At 41.8% G+C, this 25,000-nt stretch overlaps 3 protein-coding genes across 3 annotated transcripts in view; 2 read left to right on the plus strand and 1 right to left on the minus strand.

Annotated features, from left to right (window-relative positions):
* nmt2 (N-myristoyltransferase 2) overlaps positions 1 to 6,082 on the plus strand; it is a gene marked incomplete at both ends in the record, with an annotated part of 25,150 nt that extends 19,068 nt beyond the window's left edge. Inside the window, 4 exons of the mRNA XM_080739686.1 lie at positions 1,255 to 1,425; positions 2,258 to 2,425; positions 3,707 to 4,159; positions 6,062 to 6,082. Coding sequence (XP_080595812.1) covers positions 1,255 to 1,425; positions 2,258 to 2,425; positions 3,707 to 4,159; positions 6,062 to 6,082 — 813 coding nt within the window. The remainder of the gene's footprint in view (positions 1 to 1,254; positions 1,426 to 2,257; positions 2,426 to 3,706; positions 4,160 to 6,061) is intronic.
* Positions 1 to 25,000, plus strand: part of fam171a1 (family with sequence similarity 171 member A1) — a 293,547-nt gene that overhangs the window by 118,994 nt on the left and 149,553 nt on the right. The gene's annotated exons all lie outside the window — the stretch shown is intronic.
* Positions 18,047 to 25,000, minus strand: part of rpp38 (ribonuclease P/MRP 38 subunit) — a 10,100-nt gene continuing 3,146 nt past the window's right edge. The window contains exons 2-5 of the mRNA XM_080746969.1: positions 23,298 to 23,511; positions 20,750 to 20,831; positions 19,908 to 20,132; positions 18,047 to 18,765 (exon numbers count right to left, since the gene is read on the minus strand). Of these exons, the coding sequence (XP_080603095.1) occupies positions 18,322 to 18,765; positions 19,908 to 20,132; positions 20,750 to 20,831; positions 23,298 to 23,506 (960 nt within the window). The 5' untranslated portion in view covers positions 23,507 to 23,511 and the 3' untranslated portion in view covers positions 18,047 to 18,321. The remainder of the gene's footprint in view (positions 18,766 to 19,907; positions 20,133 to 20,749; positions 20,832 to 23,297; positions 23,512 to 25,000) is intronic.

The following is a 25,000-nucleotide window of genomic DNA, read 5'->3' on the forward strand; positions in this document are numbered from 1 at the left end:
AAACCATGTATGTCCAAAACCGTTCGTTTGTATTTATCATCTATAAAATGTACTAAACTAGTGAAAACAGCAGATCTACATGCACACAACGCCTCGCATCGCGAGGCGTTGTGTGCTTGTAGATCGGCTGTTTTCACTATTTTTGTATGATGAAGCAGGGCAAAGACGTACAGATTTGAAACTTGGGTTTCAGCCTGACAGTGACGATATTTTAGTAGTTATGTTGCGAGGAAAACGTTGAGATAACAGCCATTTTGGTTAGAACTGACTGAAAATAACATTGTACTAAAGTTAAAATTATACTGAGTAATATTTTGTGTACAAATAAATTCCAAATATTATCAAATGATCTCGCGGCACCCCTGGACTGCTGTCACGGCACCCCAGGGTGCCTCGTCACCCACTTTGAAAACCCCTGTAGTAGACTACAGTAGTGTAGCCTGGGTGCCAGCCTGCTCGCTCCGTTACGCGATTAGTTTTGTCTCTCCACACCACAGTCTGGAAAGCCTCGTATCTCCAAGGGGAGGTGGGACATAGAACGCGGCTTTCCAGCCACCGCGGCCTCCGATTGGTCTGTGGTGCGGGGCGGGACAAATACACCAGCGTGTATTGGCTGGCTGATGACGTAGCTGCCCTAACACTACTCTGATTCGTTGGAACAACACCCAATCGGCAGCGACCTCGCTACGTCACACGGACGTTCAGAAATAGGAGTCAACTGAATCATTACCTCCAGTCCACCCTGACGAGCAACAGTTGAGGCATTACATTTTGTATAACACAGTTCTATTGTGAAAATAGCAGATCTACATGCTCACAACGCCTCGCAACGCGAGGCGTTGTGAGCATGTAGATCGGCTATTTTCACAATTTCTGACTCAAATATTTGACAGTTTGGACAATGTTCATTTTAGAGGTATTAAAACCTAAAAAGTCCTTAAATTGTCACTTTAGAAATGTGCATAGACTTAAACTTTATGTTGGTATGTTTACTGTTGAGTGAGAAAACAATATTGCACATTAAGCTTATCATCTGGGGACCCTCCATAAATAATTTGGGGACCCCCCTGGGGGTCCCGACCCACAGGTTGAGAACCACTATATTAGGGTACAAAAATGCTCACTATACATTCGGACACTACTTCAAAATGGCAGAACCCCCTTTTAGTACACTATAATAGGGAATAGGATGGATTTCGGACGCGGCCACTGTCTTTTTACTTTGTCTGTCTGTGTGTCTGTCTGTCTGTCCAGACCACTAAGACTCCAGGCCTGCGGCCGATGCAGCGCGCCGACATTGTTCAGGTGACGGAGCTGCTGCAGAGACACCTGCGACGGTTCAACCTGGCGCCCTCTATGGGCCCGGAGGAGGTGGCGCACTGGTTCCTCCCGCAGGAAAACATCATCGACACGTTCGTAGTGGAGGTAGGATGATGATATCATCACACTGACATTTGTCTTGCAACACGACAGCCAAGCACATACTGTACACACATTTGACATAACACAAAGGAACAAGAACAGGATGACGTATGTAAAGACAAAGACAAGAGCAATGTCCTCTTAAATATGTATTTTCCAATTTATGGAATTTCTTAATTTTTTCTTTTGTTTATTAACTCATTGACTGCCTATGACTAGTTATATGAGTCATGACCGAGTTATGTAAGTGTGTGTCCATGCTTTTTTTATCTTTTTTTATATATAAATTATATATTTTTGGACCTCCTTCTATCTACTAGGCATGATCGCGATCACAAAATTGCATGTTTGACCCCCATACCAACCCCATCTTTCAAACATGGCAGCCATGTTTGTTTAAATTTGAAAAAAAAAAAAAAAAAACATAATGGCTGCAATCTCATGAATGCCTGAACGGATTTTCAAGCAGAATTTTTTGTTTGAAAGCTGTGAACCACATGCACACACGTGGTGCATGTACTGTGCATGGGCGTGCATGATCCGTACACTATAGATTACATGGAAAAATCATTTCATTTTGTTTTTAATTCATGAAAATCTTAGCTTTTTGGGGAATGTTTTTTTTTTAAATATATATTGAAATAATAATAGTTTTTGAATACATTATTATAATTTTTTTGTAATCAGTTTTTCAGAAAACAGGATCAAGAAGGCGTTTTTTTAGAATCAACCTCAGGCCTAAATGTGTCAAGTACAGCACTTGAGTAAATCTACTTACTGTAGTTACGTTACACCACTGCCTGTGTGGCGTGTCACTGTGTGTCCCTCCTCACAGGGCGAATGCGGCGTTCTGACAGACATGACCAGTTTCTACACCCTACCGTCGACGGTGATGCACCACCCGCTGCACCGCAGCCTCAAGGCGGCCTACTCCTTCTACAGCGTCCACACGCACACGCCTCTGCTGGACCTCATGAACGACACGCTCATACTGGCCAAATTGGTAATATGATGTCCCATCAACACAGCACAGCACACACCCCTGCCAGGGGTCGACTTTATAAACGGCCCGGTTTCCTGGATGTACCTTTTGTTTGTATAACTTATTTATATAACTCTTTATTACAGATTGCACTTTTATACAACAGACATATCAAGATACCATCATAAAACCTAAATACAATTAAACCAAAAATGTAATTGAGGACCAGGTCACCTCTGGGACAACCAGATCTTATTTTATTGTTGTGTGGGACACGATCAACACAATCCTGAATTATTTTTTGTGTTCAATCTGTGTTTTTTAGATATGTTAGTATTTCAGCATGCTACAACTGGTCATATGATGCATTTTGCATCATATGACCAGTTGTAGCATGCTGAAATCGGCTGAAATACTACTCAGGATTGTGTTGATCGTGTCCCACACAACAATAAAATAAGATCTGGTTGTCCCAGAGTTGACCTGGTCCTTTAATCAATACAAAAACATAGAAAACAAAAAGAAAAAGTTTTACAGGGGTTCACATTATATACCTTCTTATTTAACATCTCTCCTTTTTTGAATTTATACAATAAGCATTTTTCCCATCTTTTATTGAAGCGTTCTTCTTTTATTTTCAACTTAAATGTTGATTGTTCCATGCCCTGAATATTGTCCAAGATTGTCCTCCGTGGTTTGTAGTCCGGGATGTCATCCTTGAGCCAGTTCCTGGTAATTTCCTTTTTCGCAGCAACCAGGAGGATCATAGTCAAACATTTGTCCCCTGCTTGTACAGACTCCTCCATAACCCTAACCCATAGTACCAGATGTGAATGAGGAATGTCATATCCCAAAGCCGTAAGGGGCTGGCAGAATGCACCGAGCACTTGCCCGGATGGGGCCGGTGGAAAATAGAAGTGCACTCTGTCGAGGTGTCAACTTGCTCCTCTGCACAAGTATGCCATGTATGGACTACTTGTACTGTACTACATTTCAATTGTCTTGACTATACTTGTACTGTTCTCCATTTTTGTCTAATTAAATAATCAATCAATCAAAACCTGAAGCTGCTGACAGATTCAGATTGCGGAGCTCAGCTCAATGGTAATGAGGCTCAGTGAGTAATATTGGGTGTGTGTGTGTGTGTGTGTGTGTGTGTGTGTGTGTGTGTGTGTGTGTGTGTGTGTGTGTGTGTGTGTGTGTGTGTGTGTGTGTGTGTGTGTGTGTGTGTGTGTGTGTGTGTGTGTGTGTGTGTGTGTGCGTGCGTGCGTGCGTGTGTGCGTGCGTGCGTGTGCGTAACAGAAAGGTTTTGACGTGTTCAACGCTCTGGACCTGATGGAGAACAAGGTGTTCCTGGAGAAGCTGAAGTTTGGCATTGGAGACGGCAACCTGCAGTATTACCTTTACAACTGGAAGTGTCCCCCCATGGAGACTGACAAGGTGGGTGTGAACCTGCAGTATTACCTTTACAACTGGAAGTGTCCCCCCATGGAGACTGACAAGGTGGGTGTGAACCTGCAGTATTACCTTTACAACTGGAAGTGTCCCCCCATGGAGACTGACAAGGTGGGTGTGAACCTGCAGTATTACCTTTACAACTGGAAGTGTCCCCCCATGGAGACTGACAAGGTGGGTGTGAACCTGCAGTATTACCTTTACAACTGGAAGTGTCCCCCCATGGAGACTGACAAGGTGGGTGTGAACCTGCAGTATTACCTTTACAACTGGAAGTGTCCCCCCATGGAGACTGACAAGGTGGGTGTGAACCAGGGGTGTCGCCCTGGGTACAAGGATTCACTGTGGGCCCCCCATGAATGTTCTTCATAAGGGGAGGAGGGGGTTCAACCCGTTTAGACTCGGAACGCATTATTACGCGTTATTTTGGGCTTTAACTCTTGAGCAATAGCAGATCTACAAGATCTACAAGCTCTTCTACTTTTGAAAAAAAAAGTCTTTGAATATTTCAAATCCTTCTAAGGTTTTTTGAAAAAAAGAAAATATATATGTTTCTATGTCAGTGGTGCTCAAACTTTTTTCATGTCAAGGACACCCAAAATTATAAGTATTTGGCCATGGACCCCCATCTCAAAACATTTAGTTCCAGGGGACCCCCCCAGAAGCAAAATTTGAGTTACAAATGTTTGCTTAAAAATACATATATTCAAAGATTTGCACACATGTTCACGACTTTTCAAAAATAGCAGATCTACAAGCTTGCAGCGCGGCACTCGGTGCCGCGCTGTGAGCTTGTATATCTGCTATTTTTCAATAGTTTTAAAGCATAAAATAATTAAGGCCCCTCCACCTTGGGCCCTAGTAACTCAGTCCCACTTCCCCATTGTGACGCCCCTGGGTGTGAACCTGCAGTATGAAATGTCCCCCCCCCCCATGGACACTGACTAGGTGGGTGTGACGCCAACGGCCCTCTCCCACTCGTCTTGCCTTTAACTGGGCCCAGTTATACAAATACTATTCAAAGACTTGAGCAAATTTTCATGTTTTTTTTCAAAAGTAGAAGATCTACAAGCTCGCTGTGAACTTGTAGATCTTGTAGAGCTTGTAGATCTGAGACGAACCAAACCGCTGTTTTGACCTCACAGGCACCCTTACTTGTCAAACGGCTTCTGCTCTGCACCAGAGCAGGGAGAGGAGAGCACAAAATAGCCGCCCATTATAGAGTAAGTCGGAGTGGTGCTAGCTCGAGGATTGGTCGAGCTTCACATGACAGATAGCTTGCTGCAGAATATAGTCACGTCAACCACACATGCAATTTCCAATTGCATTTTTCTAGTTAGTTATTGTGGTTGCCCGAAGGGTTCTGGGTAAACTTTATTTTCACTTGATAACCTTCACTAGATAAAACCTTTCTGCCACTAGATAAACTTTCTGCTGCTATTGGAAATTGATGGAATCAATGGGAATGGGAATCTATAGAGTAACGAAGTCATGACGTGACTCGCTCATCCCCCGGTTCCAATGAAGTCATTCTCTATGGAGAATAACATTGAGTCATCTTAAATCGTCTCATTTAGCATGGCGGTCCAAAAATAAACAAACGGTCTTTGCGATATTGTCGGCGAGGTGGCTCTGTGTGGTTTATGATAGTCAGTCACTCATATTTGATAAAGCCTGTTTCTAGCGAAAATTTAACTAATTCGGCGACAGTAACATTAGTGTTTTCTCACCATCAGTTGATTCTTCATATCCATGAGTGAAACCGCTGAGATAGTTTGTTTATAATTGGAACACAGTTCTTATATGACGCAATATGAAAAAGGTCTATGGGAATTCAGAATGGGGGAAGAAAACCGCGATCCAGGCAGGATGTGTAAATTACTTCACACTTCACTACTTTATAGGGAATCAATTGGTCAAGCTTCACATGACAGTTAGCTTACTGTAGATAGAATATAGTCACGTCAGCAACCACACTTGCAATTTCCAATTGCATCTTTCTAGTTAGTGTTTATTTTCACTAGCTTTATTTTCACTATATACATATCCTATTTTGCGCTGGCTGTGCGTCCGTAGACACCAACGGGTGACGTCACGCTCCCTTTGCCCATATTTTCTCCACAGTCTCATGACTCAGCCCGCGCTACAGTACATGCTGACTCATTGTAACAACTGTGTTTTTTTTTTTTTTTTTTTTTACAGGTGGGCCTGGTGCTGCAGTAGCCGGTCTGCTCTCGTCAACCATGCCTGAACACACACACACACACACATACACACACACACACACGGGCAGAGTAATGCTAGACAATGACAACTCTGACAAGAAACCCCCTTGCCCTGCCCCCAGAGGCAGCAGCAGGTGAGTGGGCGAGCCCCCCCCCCCCTCCCCCCCCCCCCCAACGCTCACCTGTTCTCCATCTGCTCCCTGTTCACCCGGGGAGCTGAACCCTCTTTTATGAACCATCTCTACATCCTGAATGTGAAGTCATGCTGCGCCTGAGAGCACGCACTGTGCTCCTGACACACACACATGCACGCACGCACACACACACACACACACACACACACACACACACACACAGTCACCATGGTTCACATACACACATGTACAAGTGTGTGTGTGTGTGTGTGTGTGTGTGTGTGTGTGTGTGTGTGTGTGTGTGTTATCTTACTCGGCTTAATAAACCGATTGTGGCGTTAAAGACACGATAACTGTCAAACAAAAGCGGGCTTTTAAAAAACATTCAAAGCTTGGGTTGCATAACAGGATATCTTTTCTATTTCAGGGTTAGGCGTATATTTTTATTTATTTTTTTCACCCCCAAGGAGGACACTCGTCTATTTCTAAAGTGGGAAAAAAATAGGTCACGTAGAAGAGAGTGGGGGAGAAAAAAACAAACAAAAAACAGCCGAAATCTCAAGCTGCAAGTTGGTTATTTTTAACGGCCCGCGCTATTGCTGAATCGTCGTGGAGTAAAAGTACAATATCTGGATCCGAGATGTAGTGGAGTAGAAGTAAAAGTATTGCAATTGGAAATGCTCAACAAAAGTACAAATGCCTCAAAATTATACGTGTGTACAGTACTTAAGTAATTGCACTTAGTTACTTTACACCACTGAAAGACCCCCTCTTTGAAGCTATCGGACTGAAATGTAAAATTACAGGCTGTCCTTTTATGAACGTGTACGCGCGCGCGCACACACACACACACACACACACACACACACACACACACAACACACAAAGACGGCCTCAACACACTACCAAGTCATGATTTATACCAAGTTGTGCGCTGGTACCGTATCTACAAACTCGTAGATGCACGACGTGATGCGCAAGCATGTATACGTCAGCCATACACACACACACACACACACACACACACACACACACACACACACACACACGAACAAGCTATACATACATACGCACAGTCTTATAATTTACACACACAAGTTCCATACATGCACACGAGACGGATATTTATGTCCAAGGAGAGACTCATCCAACTGGTGCATTGATTTACATGTTTTTGTTAAAGAAAAGACTAAGTCTATATATATATGTAGTTACCTGTACATTTCAATGCGAGATCATATTTATTCCTGTAGTGTGAGTTTTTTTGAGGGGTTCCAGAGGACGCTTCCCCCAAAAGTATTTTCCTCAGTAGTGTTAGACGTCATTGACTTTCTATGAACTGTTTGATTTTAGGGACTTTTTGATGAAGAATGTAATCGCATCAACGAAGCACAATTTTATTTCATTTTATTTGTTGAGTGTTTTGTTTTGTTTGTTTTTTTATCGAGCAAAAAAAAAAATCCTTAAAAAAGGGGTGGTTTGCCTAAATAATGTCCAAAACGAACATGTTGTTGCACTGCAGTCCGGCGTCTAGGGATTCCAAAGGAGAGATCTTGATGTGCTATGCTTAGGTCTCTAGACCAGGGGTTTTCAAAGTGGGTGACGGGGCACCCTGGGGTGCCGCGACGGCAGTCCAGGGGTGCTGCGAGATCATTTGATAATATTTGGAATTTATTTGAACACTTGAAAAAATATTTAGTATAATTTTAAACTTACAAAGTACAAAGTTATTTTCAGTCAGTAAAATATCGTCACTGTCGGGCAGAAGCCTCATATCTCCAAGTTTCACATGTGTACGTCTTTTGGTAAGCAAAGCCCTGCTTCATCATACAAAACTAGTGAAAACAGCCGATCTACAAGCACACAACGCCTTGTGTGCTTGTAGATCTGCTGTTTTCACTAGTTAAGTACATTTTATAGATGATAAATACAAAACGAACGGTTTTGGACATACAAGGTTTACAACGACGATATGCTATGAATATAAGGTGCTGGGAGAGAAAATGATAATGTAAGGGTGCCTCGGATTAAAAAAATATTTATGGGGTGCCCTGAGACAAAAAAGTTTGGGAACCCCTGCTCTAGACTCATCGTTTTTATGAAATTCTAAAATGTTAAAAAACTGTCTTGTTGGTCAAAGACATGCTTAGCTGAGCTTGGTACGCTACTATGTGCACTTTTTATGTTTATCAGGGAAATAGTGTAGTTCCATTTTATACTATGTGTTATGCCGATTTGACCGATGTGTTGTCATCCTTTTATTCAATTAGATCAATGTTCAATTTGACAGCAAATTTAGCTTTAGTCATAAAGTAATAGAGTTCCATTTAGTTTGAGTCATATTTTAGTCATCTGAACTTAGAATAAATCTACAGTTGATTTTGTCAACAAAAAGTATTTTTGGTCGGCCTTGATGAGACACAGCTTATAGCATAGCAAGAACTCAGCATCCTACTGTATATTGAATTAGATTAATATGACAACCACATTTAGACGCATTTCTGTAAAGGGGCATTTCATCTGTACAGTCTTTCTGCGGTCTGTTTTCCACTAAATGTAGAAGCCCAGCATTTAGGCCTAGAATTATTGAATGCTTTAACTATTGAAAAATAGCAGATATACAAGCTCACAGCGCGGCACCGAGTGCCGCGCTGCAAGCTTGTAGATCTGCTATTTTTTGAAAAATCACGAAGATTTGTTTAAATCTTTGAATATCTCATTTTTAAAGTGAACATTTGAAATTCAAATATTTGCTTCTGGGGGGGTGCCTGACACAAAATATTTTGAGGCGCGGGTCGGCGGCACTCGGTGCCGCGCTGTGAGCTTGTAGATCTGCTATTTTTTTAAATAGTTAAAGCATAAAATAATACACAATAATGCGTACACGGTCTAATTGGATTAAAGCAGCACTATGAAACTTTAATCTTCTACGCCGAATTTGAACCTGTCTCCCTGCTGAAGCTAATGGAGCCTGCCGTCTTTCTCGGGTCATGAATTGAACCTTGACCATCAGGTCACAATTTGTGTCAGATCCTGACAATCTTAGGAGTCTTTTTTTCACCCAAAAAAACCTTGGTTCAACTTGTGCCGTTCAACGTTCTTGGAACCTCGGTTCGTTCTTGCGAACCAGACGCAAACCAGCTTGCGTTTCCACCAGATTGAACCAGAGAAACCAAGGATTTTGTGGTTCCCGTTCCGAACCAACTTTTACGGTTCGGAACCAACTCGGTTCTCGGTGGAAAAGCTCACCTCTGGTTCATCCCATAGGCGGGAGAAAGAACCAGAACCGGTTCTTTGCCGGTGGAAAAGCGCCCTAAGTGTCTCAATAGAAGAGCTGGGAGAAAAATACAACCACCCCGGTTGTATTGAGTTATTGTGTTAACATCCTCTACCATACAGATTGGACAAAATTACATTTTATTCATAAAAAAAAGAAAAAAAAAACTTGCATAGTAAGGCTTTAACCTCTTTGACCCTATATACATCGGTAATTTGAAAATGTCAGATCTACAAGCTCATGGCGTGCTGCGATATGACACGTTGTGAGCTTGTTAGGTCGGGGGGGATGTGTACTATTTGAATGTGTTTTTTTAAACATTTCAACAACACACAATCTCCCTGACACAGAATATTTTCAGATGGGGGTCCGTGGCCAAATGCTATTAATTTGGGGCTACTAGATTTGAACAGGTGTGAGAACCACTTTAACACGTCCTTAGCCACATCAGCAGCCGAAACACAATTCAGGTCCTCTAGAGCAGTGGTTCTCAACCTGTGGGTCGGGACCCCCCAGGGGGGATCTCCAAATTATGTTGGGGGGTCCCCAGATGATTGTTTTCTCACTCAACAGCAAATAACACCAAGTGCATAGACTAGAGCGTACTGTATACTACACATTTCTAAAGTGACGATTTAAGGACTTTTTAATACCTCTAAAGTGACAAATTAAACATTGGCCAAATTGTCAAATATTAGAGGCAGAAATTGTGAAAATAGCCGATCTACATGCTCACAACGCCTCACAGCACGATTGTCAATTATTAGAGGCAGAAATTGTGAAAATAGCAGATCTACATTGTGAGCATGTAGATCGTCTATTTTCACAATAGAACCATTTTATACAAAATGTTATGCCTTAACTCTTAGTGCTCGTCAGGGTGGGGGGGTCCCCAGAAATATGATTATTTTGGGGTTTGCGGCCTGAAAAGGTTGAGAACCACTGATCTAGACTGATGTGATCGGGGAACATTGTTTATACTTTATACTTTTGATGTCGATGGCCATTATTCAGAGTGAAACAAGCATTCCTTTATTACTTTTGTTTTGTTTAGTTTTTTTAGACGAAATGCCCCTTTACTGAGTCGTTAGGGTTTATTTTCATTGTGTCCCTGAGCAAGCCACGCTGAATCAATAAAGAAGCCAAAAGTATTAGACTTCACCTCTCCGACATGAATATCGTCGTTGTCGGGTGAAAACCTTGTACGTCCAAAACCGTCCGTTTTGCATTTATCATTTTAATAATGATTTAAACTAGTGAAAACAGCCGATCTGCGAGGCGTCGCGTGCTTGTAGATTGGCTGTTTTCACTATCTTTGTGCGACGGCCTTGTGTGATGAAGAAGGGCTTTACTTTGCGGGGAAAAAAAACGTACACATTTGAAACTTGGAGATACAAGGTTTCTGCCCGACAGTGACGATATGTCCTCATGCACTTGAACGTGGTCGAGGGGGAAGAATAGCTGAGGGGAAATGATTTGTATATATCTATATGACATTGGATTTCAACCGTTTTCATACCAAGGTCCATTCTTTATTCAGCATTTGAGCCGCGGACCACCATTTAATACGATTTAGCCTCTCAGACCTAGAACATTTTGTTATCGTTGGATACGATTTTGCCCACGATTCCATGCCGTATTGATGTTGGTACCATAGAGGAGAGATAGCACGCAAAACCTCGACCAACATAATAATTTTCCTTTTTTGGGGGGGCTGGTCGGCCAACAAAGTAAATCGTCACTGTCGGGCAGAAACCTCGTATCTCCAAGTTTCACATTACATTTTTTTCGCAAAGCAAAGCCCTGCGTCATCATACAAGGCAGTTGCACAAAAGTAGTGAAAACAGCAGATCTACAAGCACACAACGCCTCGAGGTGCGAGGCGTTGTGTGCTTGTAGATCAGCTGTTTTCACTAGTTTAATTTAATCATTTTTAAAATGATAAATACAAAACAAACGGTTTTGGACTTACAAGGTTTCCACCCGACAACGACAAAATATAACTCATGTACAGTAATTGGCCCACTGGCTTGTCACTTGTCTGAAATGGCAAATCTTTGAGTAGCAGCAGCGCTATAGAGCACGCAATGAGGGCCTCTCCAACTCTTTTTCCCGGGCTGAATCAGGGGCCCAGCATGTCCCTGACGATAACTCTTGAGAGAGTAAAATGAAACTAAATGGACTCGTAAGGGTTTTTTACACTCTCAAGAGTTTAAAGATCTATAAGGGTCCATTTGGTTACCAACTCTCCATTGTTTATCTGGGGACCACCTGGAAGCCCCTCAAGGACCACCGGTGGTCCCTGGACCACTGGTTGAAAACCATTGATATATGAAATCAAGGTAGGGCGAGTGGTTGTGAAGGTTGTACTATACCTGCATTTTTTTTAATGATGCTGTATTTGCGTGTCTGAGTATGTGTCGGTCAATTCATTTTTTTCTATATTTATTTTTTTGTTGTGTGTCGTGCAGCTAAATGTTTCTGTTTTGTTTTTAATTCCCTGAACAGTTCTGACATTTAGAACTGTCCTCTTTGTGTCTTACCACAGGGTTCTGTGTGTCATGGCTTTCGTTTTTTAACCTGACTCCGCCATGATGGTGTCAGGTTATTTTGTTTTCAGTATTTCTCTGAACATTTCCAATTCAATTAACCTGAGCAACATTTAAAAAAAACAAGAAAAGAAACGGTTTGTAGGATTCGGCAGCTCCTTCCTTGTGTTAAGACTCACCAGCATGATGGTCTGTGACGTAAAACAATCCTGCATAGGGATGGGACGATAAGCGATATTATCGTTTATCGTGATAATCGTATCGTGGAGATTTAATTTATTGTGATGTCGTCCTCCGTCATGCACTGGGATCAATTCACCTTTTATTTGCAGAGCTGCATATCCGGTACCACTTAAACCCTCTAGAATTGGTAAAAGGTACTTATATACGTACTTCTTTTTTCCACTAAAATGTCTTATTTTTTGGCAAATGTTCCGCCCCAGGATAATGGATTTTGATTATCGCGATATCGTAAATCGCGATTTATTTGGTCACAGTAATCGTGATGTGAGATTTTCATATCGTCCCATCCCTAATCCTACAGTACAACTAACACTGTCTTGAATGGAATGGAGCCATTGGAACACCTTTTTCACTTTTTATTATTCTTTTATTTTATTGTTTAATGAGAATCGCCGCTCCACAGCGTCGTGATTCGGCTATTTAGGAAAACGTCCACATATTTCCGAAAATGTCCTGCTTATAATGACGTGCCCGACATAAACGTTTTAAAGGAAACGAATAAATGTGAAACGTTCGCAACATTTTTTTATTCGTGTTTTTTTTCTGAGTAGATGACTGAAAATCTGCACCGGTGGAAAGGAAACTAAATATTCAGTTTTCAACCTTGTTTCTTTGTTTTTCTCATTGGAAAAAAAATGCCTAATGTATGTGTACTTATTTTATTTTGAATTGTGCATATTTTGCTTTTCCTTTCCACTTCATTAAATAAGCATAGTCATGTGTTCGCAGGAAAAATAAAACTACATTTGCTTCCTTCTGGTTGACTTTTCTTTATTGCTTGAACCATTTTATCCTGGCATTTCTATTTGGGGCATGTCATTCATAGGCAAACATTGTATTTTATGTTATTGTATTTCATGTGTCTGTTTTACTTTGTCATCATACAGCAAAGTGTATAGGGCTTAAAGGACAACTTTGTTTTTTTACAACAAGGGTTCATATTTTAGATTCTTTTCTCTTGTAATTAGACAAAAGAAAAAGTGAGTGTTAAAATGTTTTCATTTGCTTCGTTCTGTTGTTTTATCGCGTTTACCGTGCTAAAATGTGGGGCATGCGTACAAGTGGCTATTATGTCTTTTAGACACAATAAGCCAGCAGTTTCTTTATTGCTATTTACTGTAACACTTCTAGCCCCCATAAGTCACATCCAACCATGAAAGGTTGCGTTGTATCTTGGGAATGGGCTTACTTGTACACATGCCCCCAACCACTGAAATAAGAATCTCTAAAACAATAGAAAGAAGTAAATGAAATAATTTTAACACACATCTAAAGGACAAACTAAAGTTGTCCTTTAAATGGTTAAGCGAAACATTAAACATTTACAGATAAAAAACAGACATCGGAAGTTCCAAATGCTGTCGCCCAGTCCAGACAAAGGCTTTTGTGGTTTTGGTTGGTTCTCGTCTACAATCCAGGAAAACAACAATGAATGTGTTGCCTGCCAATGCATTACCAAAGCATGATCCATGTGGAATGCATGAAAGGACACTACGCTGGATGGTTGCTACATGTATGCAGCATTGACAGAGGAGAGACCTCCGTTGAATCTTGCCTAACATTTGTCCAAAAAAAAAAGATACTCCTGATGTTATGCTGTGTCTAACACAGGGGTCTTCAACAGGGGGCCCGGGACCCCTAGGGGGTCCTCAGAGTTACTACAGGGGGACCTTCAAATCTTTGTGTGATAGAAACCTTTTTTTTTCCTCTTTTTTTAATATTAATCACTTGAACCCTAGCGTCCATATTCGGAGAACTTTAGCCAAAAATAGACGATCTACAAGCTCACAACGCCTCGCGCTGCGAGGCGTTGTGAGCTTGTAGATCGGCTATTTTCGGCAAAGACGTTTTGTAGAGGGGAAAAGGAGCAGACCAAGTACAGAGTGAAAGGTCAACTTTATAAGTATTGACGGTTCAAGTGGTTAAATATCTGAAAACACAAATTGACATGAGTCCAAAATACAATGATGATTGTGCTGTCAAACGATGAAACTATAAGGAATCCACAAAGGTTGTGGGGGTCCCTGCTTCATCTCTCTCTCAACGAAGGGGTCCTTGGCCTGAAAACGTTGAAGACCCCTGGTCTAACAGACCTGCTCGAAGTGTGCTGGTACATTCATCAATGCTTGGTTTATGCTCTGCCGTATGGCAAAAAAATAAATAGCAGATGCACAAGCTCATAATGTGACACGGATGTGACGCATTGAGCTTGTAGATCTTCTATTATCTGCATACGGCATTGTTGTACGATAACAGAATAAATGAGGCTTAAAGCGTGTGTAAATGAGTTTGTTTTATATTTAAAATAAGTGTTGAACAGCTCTATATTCCGATGGATTATATGTTGCTATAGACTAGTGTTTGTTCAGTTAACAGGGGTCTCTCCCCATCTCTCAAGGTCTTTAGTAAACACTAAGTACATTTTCAGGTTGCAACGCTAATGTTCTCCAACCAGGACAGAGAACCTGAACATGCAGTTGTATGTTTAATGTTTTGCTAGAGCAGTGGTTTTCAACCTTTTCAGACTGTGACCCCCAAAATAATATTTTACCCGGGGACCCATCCCACCCTGAGGCATTACATTTTGAATAACACTGTCCTATTGTGAAAATAGCATATCTACATGCTCACAACGCCTCGCGTTCGGCTATTTTCACAACGTCTGCCTCTAATATTTGACAATTTGACCAATATTTAATTTGTCATTTTAGAGGTATTAAAAAAGTCCTTAAATTGTCACTTTAGAAATGTGCAGATATCCTTAAACTTTATTTTAGTTTGTTTACTGTTGAGATAGAAAACAATGTTAATCATCTTGGGGACCCCCCTGGGGGTCCTGACCCACAGGTTGAGAACCACTGTACAAGAGCTGGAGTGACAGGGAGAGCCCTGTATACTGAGCAGACACAATGATTAATTGTCATCAAGAACACATTTAACACTTATTTTAGCACAACATATCACTTACACCCCCTTTAAAGGTGCATCAATGTCAGCTCTACCTATCTTGAGTTCATGGCTTTATGTTCGACATTGTTCTGTATTAAAAGGTCATTGATTCATATTACTAGGGCTGTCACGATTATGACATTTGACATGACGATTATTTGTCCCTCAAATAATTGCGATTAACTATTTAACTGTGTTTTTGTCAATGACAATTACATTTCTGTTTGGCTTTTAAGTTGCACATGGTAGTTATGACACATAACCTAAATATACAGAGAAATTACTGACATATTTGACAACTTTATACTTAAAAAAGAACATTGATAGTGGAAATAGCCGATCTACAAGCTCACAACGCGTTGTGAGCTTGTAGATCTGCTATTTCCACTATTTATGACTCTTTTTAAATATATGAACGTTTTTCAACATGGAAACGATTATGAAAAATAATCACGATTAGACGATTATGTAATAATTGTGACAGCCCTACATATTACTTAATAGGGCTGTAGGAAACATTACTCATGAACAGGAATCTGAGCCACCGGTGATCAATGGGTGATCTGTCTTTGGAGGAGTGTTATGTATGAGTAGCGGGTGGCACTCAACAGCCTGGACATTTTCAGTCATTCACCTCGGTCCCCTGAACCTCACCCAAGAACCAAAACGATAAAACAGTGACTTCTTTGATATAATGAATTTGCATAAACATTTGTACATACGGTATGTCTAAAGGATTTAGGTGATGCATGGTCTTTATTTCCCCTTTTGTGCCAGAGATTTTTTTTTTTTTTTTTTTTACTTTTAACAAGCACAAATTCAATCGTATGGATTTCCGGAACATCATATTACTCGCGAGTATACCGTCCGATACCGATGATTCGTTGATTAAGAGCTTATTTCCATTGTGGTCAAAAAAAGAATGCGCTCGCTGTTGAGTGTAATCCCATTCTATGTAATATAAAAGTGGAAAAGTTAACAAATGGCATTCATAAAATATGGAATGTATTTTTTTTCTCGTTTTTTTCTCACACTTTTTGGTTGAGTGAGCAGGGTGCCTCGTGGATGTGGGTTGGTGTCATGGCTGCCTCTATGAGCTCTGAGCATGTCCGTTTCCAAGACTCTGTAGCACAGCAGCCTTAATGGAAAGAAATTGAGCCCCTTTCTTACTTACTTACAGTTAAGTTACCAATGGTACTAAATGTCAAACAGAGTCAGGGTGCTGATATATTGTGCACGTTGGCTCATTGGAAACACTCTGCTACACCAGTGGGTCTCTAAGGGGCCTTTACCACCGGCAAAGAACCGGTTTGGGTTCTTTCTCCCACCTATGGGATGATAACTTTCTTGGAACTGTGGTTCGTCCTTGCGAACCGGCCGGAAGCCAACTTTTACGGTTCGGAAACCAACTCGGTTCTCGGTGGAAAAGCTCACCTCCCATAGGTTCATCCCATAGGCGGGAGAAAGAACCAGAACCGGTTCGTTGCCGGTGGAAAAGGCCCCAAAGTGTCCTTGAGGGGGTTCCAAATGGCCCCTTATGTGTCTGTTAACTCTGAGCGTATGAATGGAACCAAATGGACACGTAAGCAGCCAAGGACTGACATTAAGAAGTCCGAGAACCACTGTGCTACACTAAATGGAACAGACAGCAGCCTTTATTAGTATCATTGGTAACACCTGTGTAGGAAGTAAGGCAGGGGCCCAATATGGCTGCTGTGCATAAAAGCTATTCTACAACGTATCACAGGGCACAACCTTTTGACGATAGCTCCACCTTTAAGTACTTGCCTTATTTGAGGGGGATTCTTTTTTTCTTTCTCTTTCTTTGAGATATCTGGGAGTTGAGAAAAAAAAATGTAGTTTTGAAATGACATGCAGCTTTTTCTCTAATTGAAGAACAATATTTTTATTCTGAGTCCATTGCAGGCTGTGAAAATAAAAGCTGGGGAGAAAGAAAAAAGCTTTTACCAGCATCATTTAGCCCGAACAAGTCAATGACTACAATCTGTTTCAGCACACACCTTGTCAGTTCTACCAGCATGGATATTTGATTGAATAAACTCACTTTAAAAGCGCATTAATGTCGAGTTATTTTCTTTATCGTGACCGGGATTCAACTTGAAACCACTTCCCTATATACTTTGTGTAGATATTTTCTTTCCCTGTAATAGAGAAATAAAATAAAAAGAATAAAAATATAAAGTTTTCCCAAAAAATAGGGAAATTCTTATTTCTTTGTGTCATTACTTTCAAATGCACTTATCCTGTATGAGTTCTCTCTGTAGCAACGATTGCTATCAGAATGTAGAGCTATTCAATCATATAATCGTTCTTATTTGACACACAATTTGTCATAATCTTCATAATTGTTTCCATGTTTAAAAAAAAAAGTATTTTCAAACATTTTCAAAAATAGTGGAAATAGCAGATCTACAAGCTCACATGTCATGATACAACGGGTTGTGAGCTTGTAAATTGGCTATTTCCACTATCAATGTTTTCTTTTTAAAGGAGTCTTAGAAAAAAGTATAAAGTTGACAAATATGTTGGAATTATTGGATATATATGTGTGTAATATCTGCCACGGGCAAATTCAAAGCCTACAAGCCAAACAGAAATGTAATTATCAACAACAACAAAAACACAATTAAATCGTTAATCGCAATTATTTGAGTGACAATTAATCGTCATGTAAAATGTCATAATCGTATCATATTTTGTCCACCTGCAAGTGGTGGTGGTGGGGGGGGGGGGGATTACCTCCCCTCCCCACATCCAACCCAGAAAATCCAACTCTGATCTTGACAAAGATACATTTGAATTCCAAATGACTCCTGTGTCTGTGCCCACAGTCTGATACACAGGGAGGTTCAAGCAACAACCACACAAATGCAATAAAAGGAAAGTAAGTGATATTACCGGTATTTGGTTAAAGCAAAACGTATTTTTTTTTTTTTTTTTTTTACAAAAACCTAACCGTAACAGAAATTACGCCTAAACCCAACTTCAAAACCACGCCCATCTGGGCAAAACAGCTGGGAAAGAGGGAATCCCCCAGACAGAGAGATCCAAAGTCACGGAGGACCTACGCTTTACTCTTCATCTTGTTCTTCTTCGGCTTTCTTTTCTTCAAAGGGTTGGGAATGACCTTTTTCAGTTTGAGCGGCTGGAGGGGAAAGGAGGCGGGTTTCGTGGCGCCGGCGCCGACGGCTATCCTCCGCGCCCCGTCGGCGCCGTCCGCTTCTTCGCTTCCCGCCTCCGTTTTGCCGTCGTCTCTCGGTTCTTCCAGCTTCCTCTTGCGAGCCCTGCTCTTCTCCCCTCCCGCGTCCTTGTCCTCCATATCCTCCTCCTCCGCGCCCGCCGCCGCCCCCTGGCCGCCCGGGAGCCACTCCACGCGGAGCGGCGGCACCCTGGGGACGATGGCGTCCACCGTGTCCGCGAAGATCCCGCCGCGGCCGCTGCGGAAGCCCAGCGCCAGGACGCTCTTCAGCCCCAGCGGCTGGGAGACGGTGGGGCTGAGCTGTGGTACCTGGCGGGAAGGGGGTGTGGGGAAAGGTTCAGTCAAACTAATACCTTTAACCCATTTTAGGCCTAGAATTATTGAATGCTTTAACCAGTGAAAAATAGCAGATATACAAGCTCACAGCGCGGCACCGAGCGCCGCGCTGCGAGCTCGTAGATCTGCTATTTTTGCAAAAGTCGTGAAAAATGTGTGCAAATCTTTGACTATGTGTATTTTCAAAGCGAACGTTTTTAACTCAAATTTTGCTTCAGGGTGGTCCCTGGAACTAAATATTTTGAGATGGGGTCTGTGGCCAAATACATATCATTTTGGGGGTCCTTCACATAAAAAGGTTTGAGCACCACTGACATAGTAGTCTCTCAAGAACAGACTAACTGAGCTCCAGTTGAAGTGAAAAGGAATTTTTCTTTGACGATGGCTAGCCAGATTGCTGACATAGAAACATAGACCTTAGAAGGATTCAAGACACTTATAGAATCGGGTCAAAATTCTATTTTTCACAATTTTTCAAAAATAGATCTACAAGCTCGCAGCGCGGCACCTGTGAGCTTGTATATCTGCTATTTTTCAATAGTTAAAGCATAAAATAATAGTACACTATAATAATGTGTACCCGTTCTAAATGGGTTATGAAATGTTATCAAGTTTAAAGGGATATTTCACTTAAAACATTTAATTGGTTCACTTTAGGCTTTTGTGAACAGCCCAGACAGTTTGTATGCTGCTCGATTCAGTATTGAGATATTTGATATTCATTTTATCAGGCACGCCCCCTTCATATAGAAAACCATTGTAACTGCAAACTCCATTGTAACCATGTTAGATTCATCGAAAACACCCGTCCTTGGTTCTAGCGACTCATACTGTCCTCCTAACACGTGAGGGGCCAATGGGGCCATGTTTGTTTTTTCAATTGCTTGTTTCATTTCACGTTTTTCTTTTTTTTAACTGTATTTTTTTTTTTTTTTTCTAAACATAAATTACAAATAAATGATAAAAGTATTTGAAAAAACATGGCCCCCTCACGTATTAGGAGGACGGTACTCTTATTTGTGGACACAATTGTCAATATGTTTAGTCTTAGTCATCAGGCTTAGGCTTTACTAGTTTTCGCCAGTTTTTAGTCGAACATGAAATGAACCCCGTACCTGGCAGGCGGGCACATCTCTGCTGCGGCTCAGGGTGATCAGGTGGCTGCTCATGTGCGCCGGCTTCACAGACTTGCACACCAGCACCAGGCTGAGCTGGTTCCTCTCCAGGCCCTTGGTGACCTCGTTGATGCCGATGGCCAGCTGGGACCTGGCCTCCACCACCGTCCAGCCACTCTGGGGACCACTCTGGGGTCCGCTCTGGGGACCACTCTGGGCAGGGACCTGCAGAGAATGTTAGAGAGGCAGGGGCTCAGGGGTTAAAGCAAAAAGAAATCCCAAGACTGAAAATTATATTCACACCATGTCCCAATATATGCATTTAGAAACATGCGCACAGGTGTTTCCCTGAAGTTGTGAACTGCCTTCACTGAATGTGTGTGTCCCAATCCATGCTTAATTTTTTTTGTAGATCTGCACAAGGAATCCTCAAGACTGAAATCAGTCAATGAGAACTTTAACCCCTGGGGGCTGAAATATCTAAAAGAGCCTTTTGGTGAAAATATTGAAAATAGCAGACCTCCAAGCTCACAACGCGTCGCGATGCGACGCGTTGTGAGCTTGGAGGTCGGCTATTTTCAGTACTTGATACCACACTAAAGGCAATGTTAGCGTACAGCATGGATTTCTACACAGAGAGGGCAATTCTTTCAACATAAGATGCTGCATTCAAGTTCAGGATAGTTTGGAAAAGGCAATTCTCTTGAATGCTGCCTTCAGGTATGGCATGGAAAGGGGGCATTTGTACTTCGTTCACCATTGCAAAAACTGCATTCATGGTCTGGAGAGGGCACTTTTTACAGACCGGTCAAGCCCCCTTTGATGTCTATGTGTGCACGTACCTGGCTCTGGGGCCCACTCTGGGGACCACTGGGAGCAACAGCCGGAGGCGACTTCACAGGCTCTTTCTCGCTCGTCTTCTTCCTATTGGATGGAATGGGACCATATTATGAACACGTCATGTCACATTATTGTGGGAACAATAGTTGCCATCAATGATGTTATGATATTATTGCGTTAATTCTAAAAATGTCTTCTAAATCCTAATGGTTTTCTGAAAAATAAATATACATCTATATTTCTATATCAGTGCTTGGTGGTCAAACATTTTAACACTCATAGCATAGTTTTGCTAAAGATAGCAGATCTACAAGCTCATAGCGTGGCACCATGTGCCACACTATAAGCTTGTATGTCTTCTATTTTTGAATAGCTAAAGTATAATGGTTAAATTGGTTGAAATCTAAAGTGAAGGGGCTGTCAAAGTAGGGCTGTCACAATCCTGAAATTTAATCATCATAAATAATTAGTGTGATTTAACGGTTTAATTGTGCTGCTGTTGGCATTGAACGTTGGAACATAATGACTATGACTGGCTTTTAGGCTTTGTGAAATGAAAATGACACATTTTACAGATACAAACCAGGCATGAAAGCCTGGTTTGTATTTGCACTGTAAACAGCGGCATAAAGAACATTTATGTCATTTCCACACATGCTATAGCCTGGGTGCCATCCTGCTTGCCCCGTTCTGCGATTTGTTTTGTCTCTCCGCACCACAGTCTGGAAAGCCTCGTATCACCAAGGGGAGGTGGGACATAGAACGCGGCTTTCCAGCCACCGCGGCTTCCGATTGGTCTGTGGTGCGGGGCGGGACAAATACACCAGTGTGTATTGGCTACCCTAACCCTACTTTGATTTGTTGGAACAACATCCAATTAGCAACAATGTCGCCTACATCACAACGGACATTCAGAAATACAAGTCAACTGAATTATTTTCCAGACTGTGGTGCGGAGAGACAAAACAAACCGCGGAACGGAGCGAGCAGGCTGGCACCCAGGCTACACATACTGTACACACTGAACGTTTTCAATATCTGCCGCGTCTATCTAGACCGGATATGCAACATGGCCAAATCAAAATGATCCTAGTGCATGATGGCGGATATTGTACGGATATTGGCAGATTTTCTTACTGTGATAAAATAGAAATTGCACCTACATGCATATCTCCTTCAGGGTTTCCTGCAGCACTTTACAGGCCAGGCGCCCCGCCTGGCCAGAAAACCCCCCCGCCCCCCCAAGGGTATAAAAAAAAAAAAAAAAAATTTTTTTTTTTTTTTTTTTTTTTCAAAAAAAAATTTTTTTCCAAAAAAATTTTTTGGACCTCCAACAATGTACTAGGCATGATCGCGATCGCGAAATTGCATGTTTAACCCCCATACCAACCCTATCTTTCAAACATGGCAGCCATGTTTGTTTACATTTGAAGAAAACATAAGGGCTGGTATCTCCTGAATGCCTGAACGGATTTCCAAGCGAATTTTTTTGTTTGAAAGCTGTGAAAAGCGTGTACATGCATAGTGCATCATCTGTGCACGAATTCGTACACCAGCGTGCACACTATTTTTTTAACCCTTTGGTGGCGAACCGGCAATATAAGTTATTCAATGTTGAATAAATGTGGATGATAGCATGTAGTTGTGTTTTCCGTCATCATGGGCACATTCATGTGTTTTTTATAGGGCAAAAATAAGAATTAATATTAAAAATTAAGTGAATTAATTACTCGAATTAATTAATTAATTATCAAAAATTTTCATGAAATCCCCCCCTGGTCAAGACTTTTTCCTGCAGGAAACCCTGTCCTTGTATGGGCCGTTCTGTCTGTGACGTTAGTTATCTCCATATATGGAGTTCTGTGCTCATATGGACACTCATATGTACTGAGCACGTATGAGTGTCCGTATGAGCAGTGTTGATTTTCGTCGACTAAAACTATGACGAAAATGTTTGTCGACTGTGTTTTTTTTCACTGACGAAAACGAAATAAAAACTAAATTAAAACTAATCTGTGATGACTAAAACTAAGACTAAATATATTGACAATTTCGTCAACAAAATAAAAACTAGACTAGTGGAGAAGAGAGTCATTTTATGTTTGGTTGCTCTCAGGTGTTGCGTGTTGAAAATAGCAGATCTACAAGCTCACAACGCAGCACAAAACCGAGTGTAAAATCTGTCATTACGATGCCATCAAGGCCTGCCAAAATACATTTCAGTTGACTAAATCAACTGTAGATTTAGTTGCCTAAAACCTTATATTTAGTCCACTAAAATTAGACTAAAACTAAAACTTTTCGGGTGATTAAATTATGACTAAAACTACATTTTATTTTATTCAAAAGACTGACTAAAACTAAATCAAAATTTGCTGTCAAAAACAACACTGCGTATGAGCACGGACTCCATGTAAGGCGATAACTAGCGTCAGGACAGAAGGAGATATGCACGTGTGTCGAGTAACTCATACCGGTACACACAAAGCCAAACGTAGGAGCGGTTGGCACCACTCAAAAAACGATAATGTGGTATTGTCCTATCCCTACCATTTCCTCCACTGGCGGAACGGGTTGGCCTCCTTCTTCTCCAGGCCGACGGCCTGCAGTTTGTCCTTGAGGGCGTTGAGGATGAAGAGCATGTCGGGCTGGGGGAGGGGCCTCCACTGAGCGCTGAACGGAGAGCACAGCGACGTCTTGACCGGAACCTGCTTCTGCTGCCTCAGCTGCTTCTTGGTGAGCTTCACTGGCGTGGCCATGACTTCTGCAAAACGGACACAGACAAACTCTTTTAGAAGCAAGCAAGGTTCTTTGTTATACGAGATGTGTGTCTGTCACATGAGTAGGGATGGGACGATATGAAAATGTCATGTCACGATTATTGTAACCAAAATAATTTGCGATTTGCGATATTATCGCGATAATCAAAATATCCCGTTTGCCAAAAAATTGCCAATCTACAACTCATTGTGTTGCGACGCGTTGTGAGCTTGTAGATCGTCTATTTTTTGGTAAAGATATTTGGTAGGGTGAAAATAAAGACTAAGCAAGTATGTTATTTCCAGGTTTGTTTTACCAATTATATTAGAGGGTTTAAGCGGTACCGGATGTGCAGCTCTGCAAATAAAAGGTGAATTGATCCCAGTGCATGACGGAGGATAATTTCACGATACATTTAAATCTCCACGATACGATTATTGTGAGTGTTTTTTATCACGATAAACGATAATGCCGATTATGGTCCCATCCCTACCTGACAGTGGTTGAAATAACGCTTTAGGGCGTTCTCTGGCCTGACGCGGACCTGACCTTTGTTCGGCTGGCAGCCTACTGCAAGGCAGTCAGTCCCAACCAGAGTAGGGTGTTGTAGTATTGGCTTCAGTCAGTCCCAACCAGAGTAGGGTGTTGTAGTATTGGCTTCAGTCAGTCCCAACCAGAGTAGGGTGTTGTAGTATTGGCTTCAGTCAGTCCCAACCAGAGTAGGGTGTTGTAGTATTGGCTTCAGTCAGTCCCAACCAGAGTAGGGTGTTGTAGTATTGGCTTCAGTCAGTCCCAACCAGAGTAGGGTGTTGTAGTATTGGCTTCAGTCAGTCCCAACCAGAGTAGGGTGTTGTAGTATTGGCTTCAGTCAGTCCCAACCAGAGTAGGGTGTTGTAGTATTGGCTTCAGTCAGTCCCAACCAGAGTAGGGTGTTGTAGTATTGGCTTCAGTCAGTCCCAACCAGAGTAGGGTGTTGTAGTATTGGCTTCAGTCAGTCCCAACCAGAGTAGGGTGTTGTAGTATTGGCTTCAGTCAGTCCCAACCAGAGTAGGGTGTTGTAGTATTGGCTTCAGTCAGTCCCAACCAGAGTAGGGTGTTGTAGTATTGGCTTCAGTCAGTCCCAACCAGAGTAGGGTGTTGTAGTATTGGCTTCAGTCAGTCCCAACCAGAGTAGGGTGTTGTAGTATTGGCTTCAGTCAGTCCCAACCAGAGTAGGGTGTTGTAGTATTGGCTTCAGTCAGTCCCAACCAGAGTAGGGTGTTGTAGTATTGGCTTCAGTCAGTCCCAACCAGAGTAGGGTGTTGTAGTATTGGCTTCAGTCAGTCCCAACCAGTAGGGTGTTGTAGTATTGGCTTCAGTCAGTCCCAACCAGAGTAGGGTGTTGTAGTATTGGCTTCAGTCAGTCCCAACCAGAGTAGGGTGTTGTAGTATTGGCTTCAGTCAGTCCCAACCAGAGTAGGGTGTTGTAGTATTGGCTTCAGTCAGTCCCAACC

Source organism: Nannobrachium achirus (assembly GCF_963921795.1).
Source record: "Nannobrachium achirus genome assembly, chromosome: 2".
Taxonomy (NCBI): Eukaryota; Metazoa; Chordata; class Actinopteri; order Myctophiformes; family Myctophidae; genus Nannobrachium; species Nannobrachium achirus.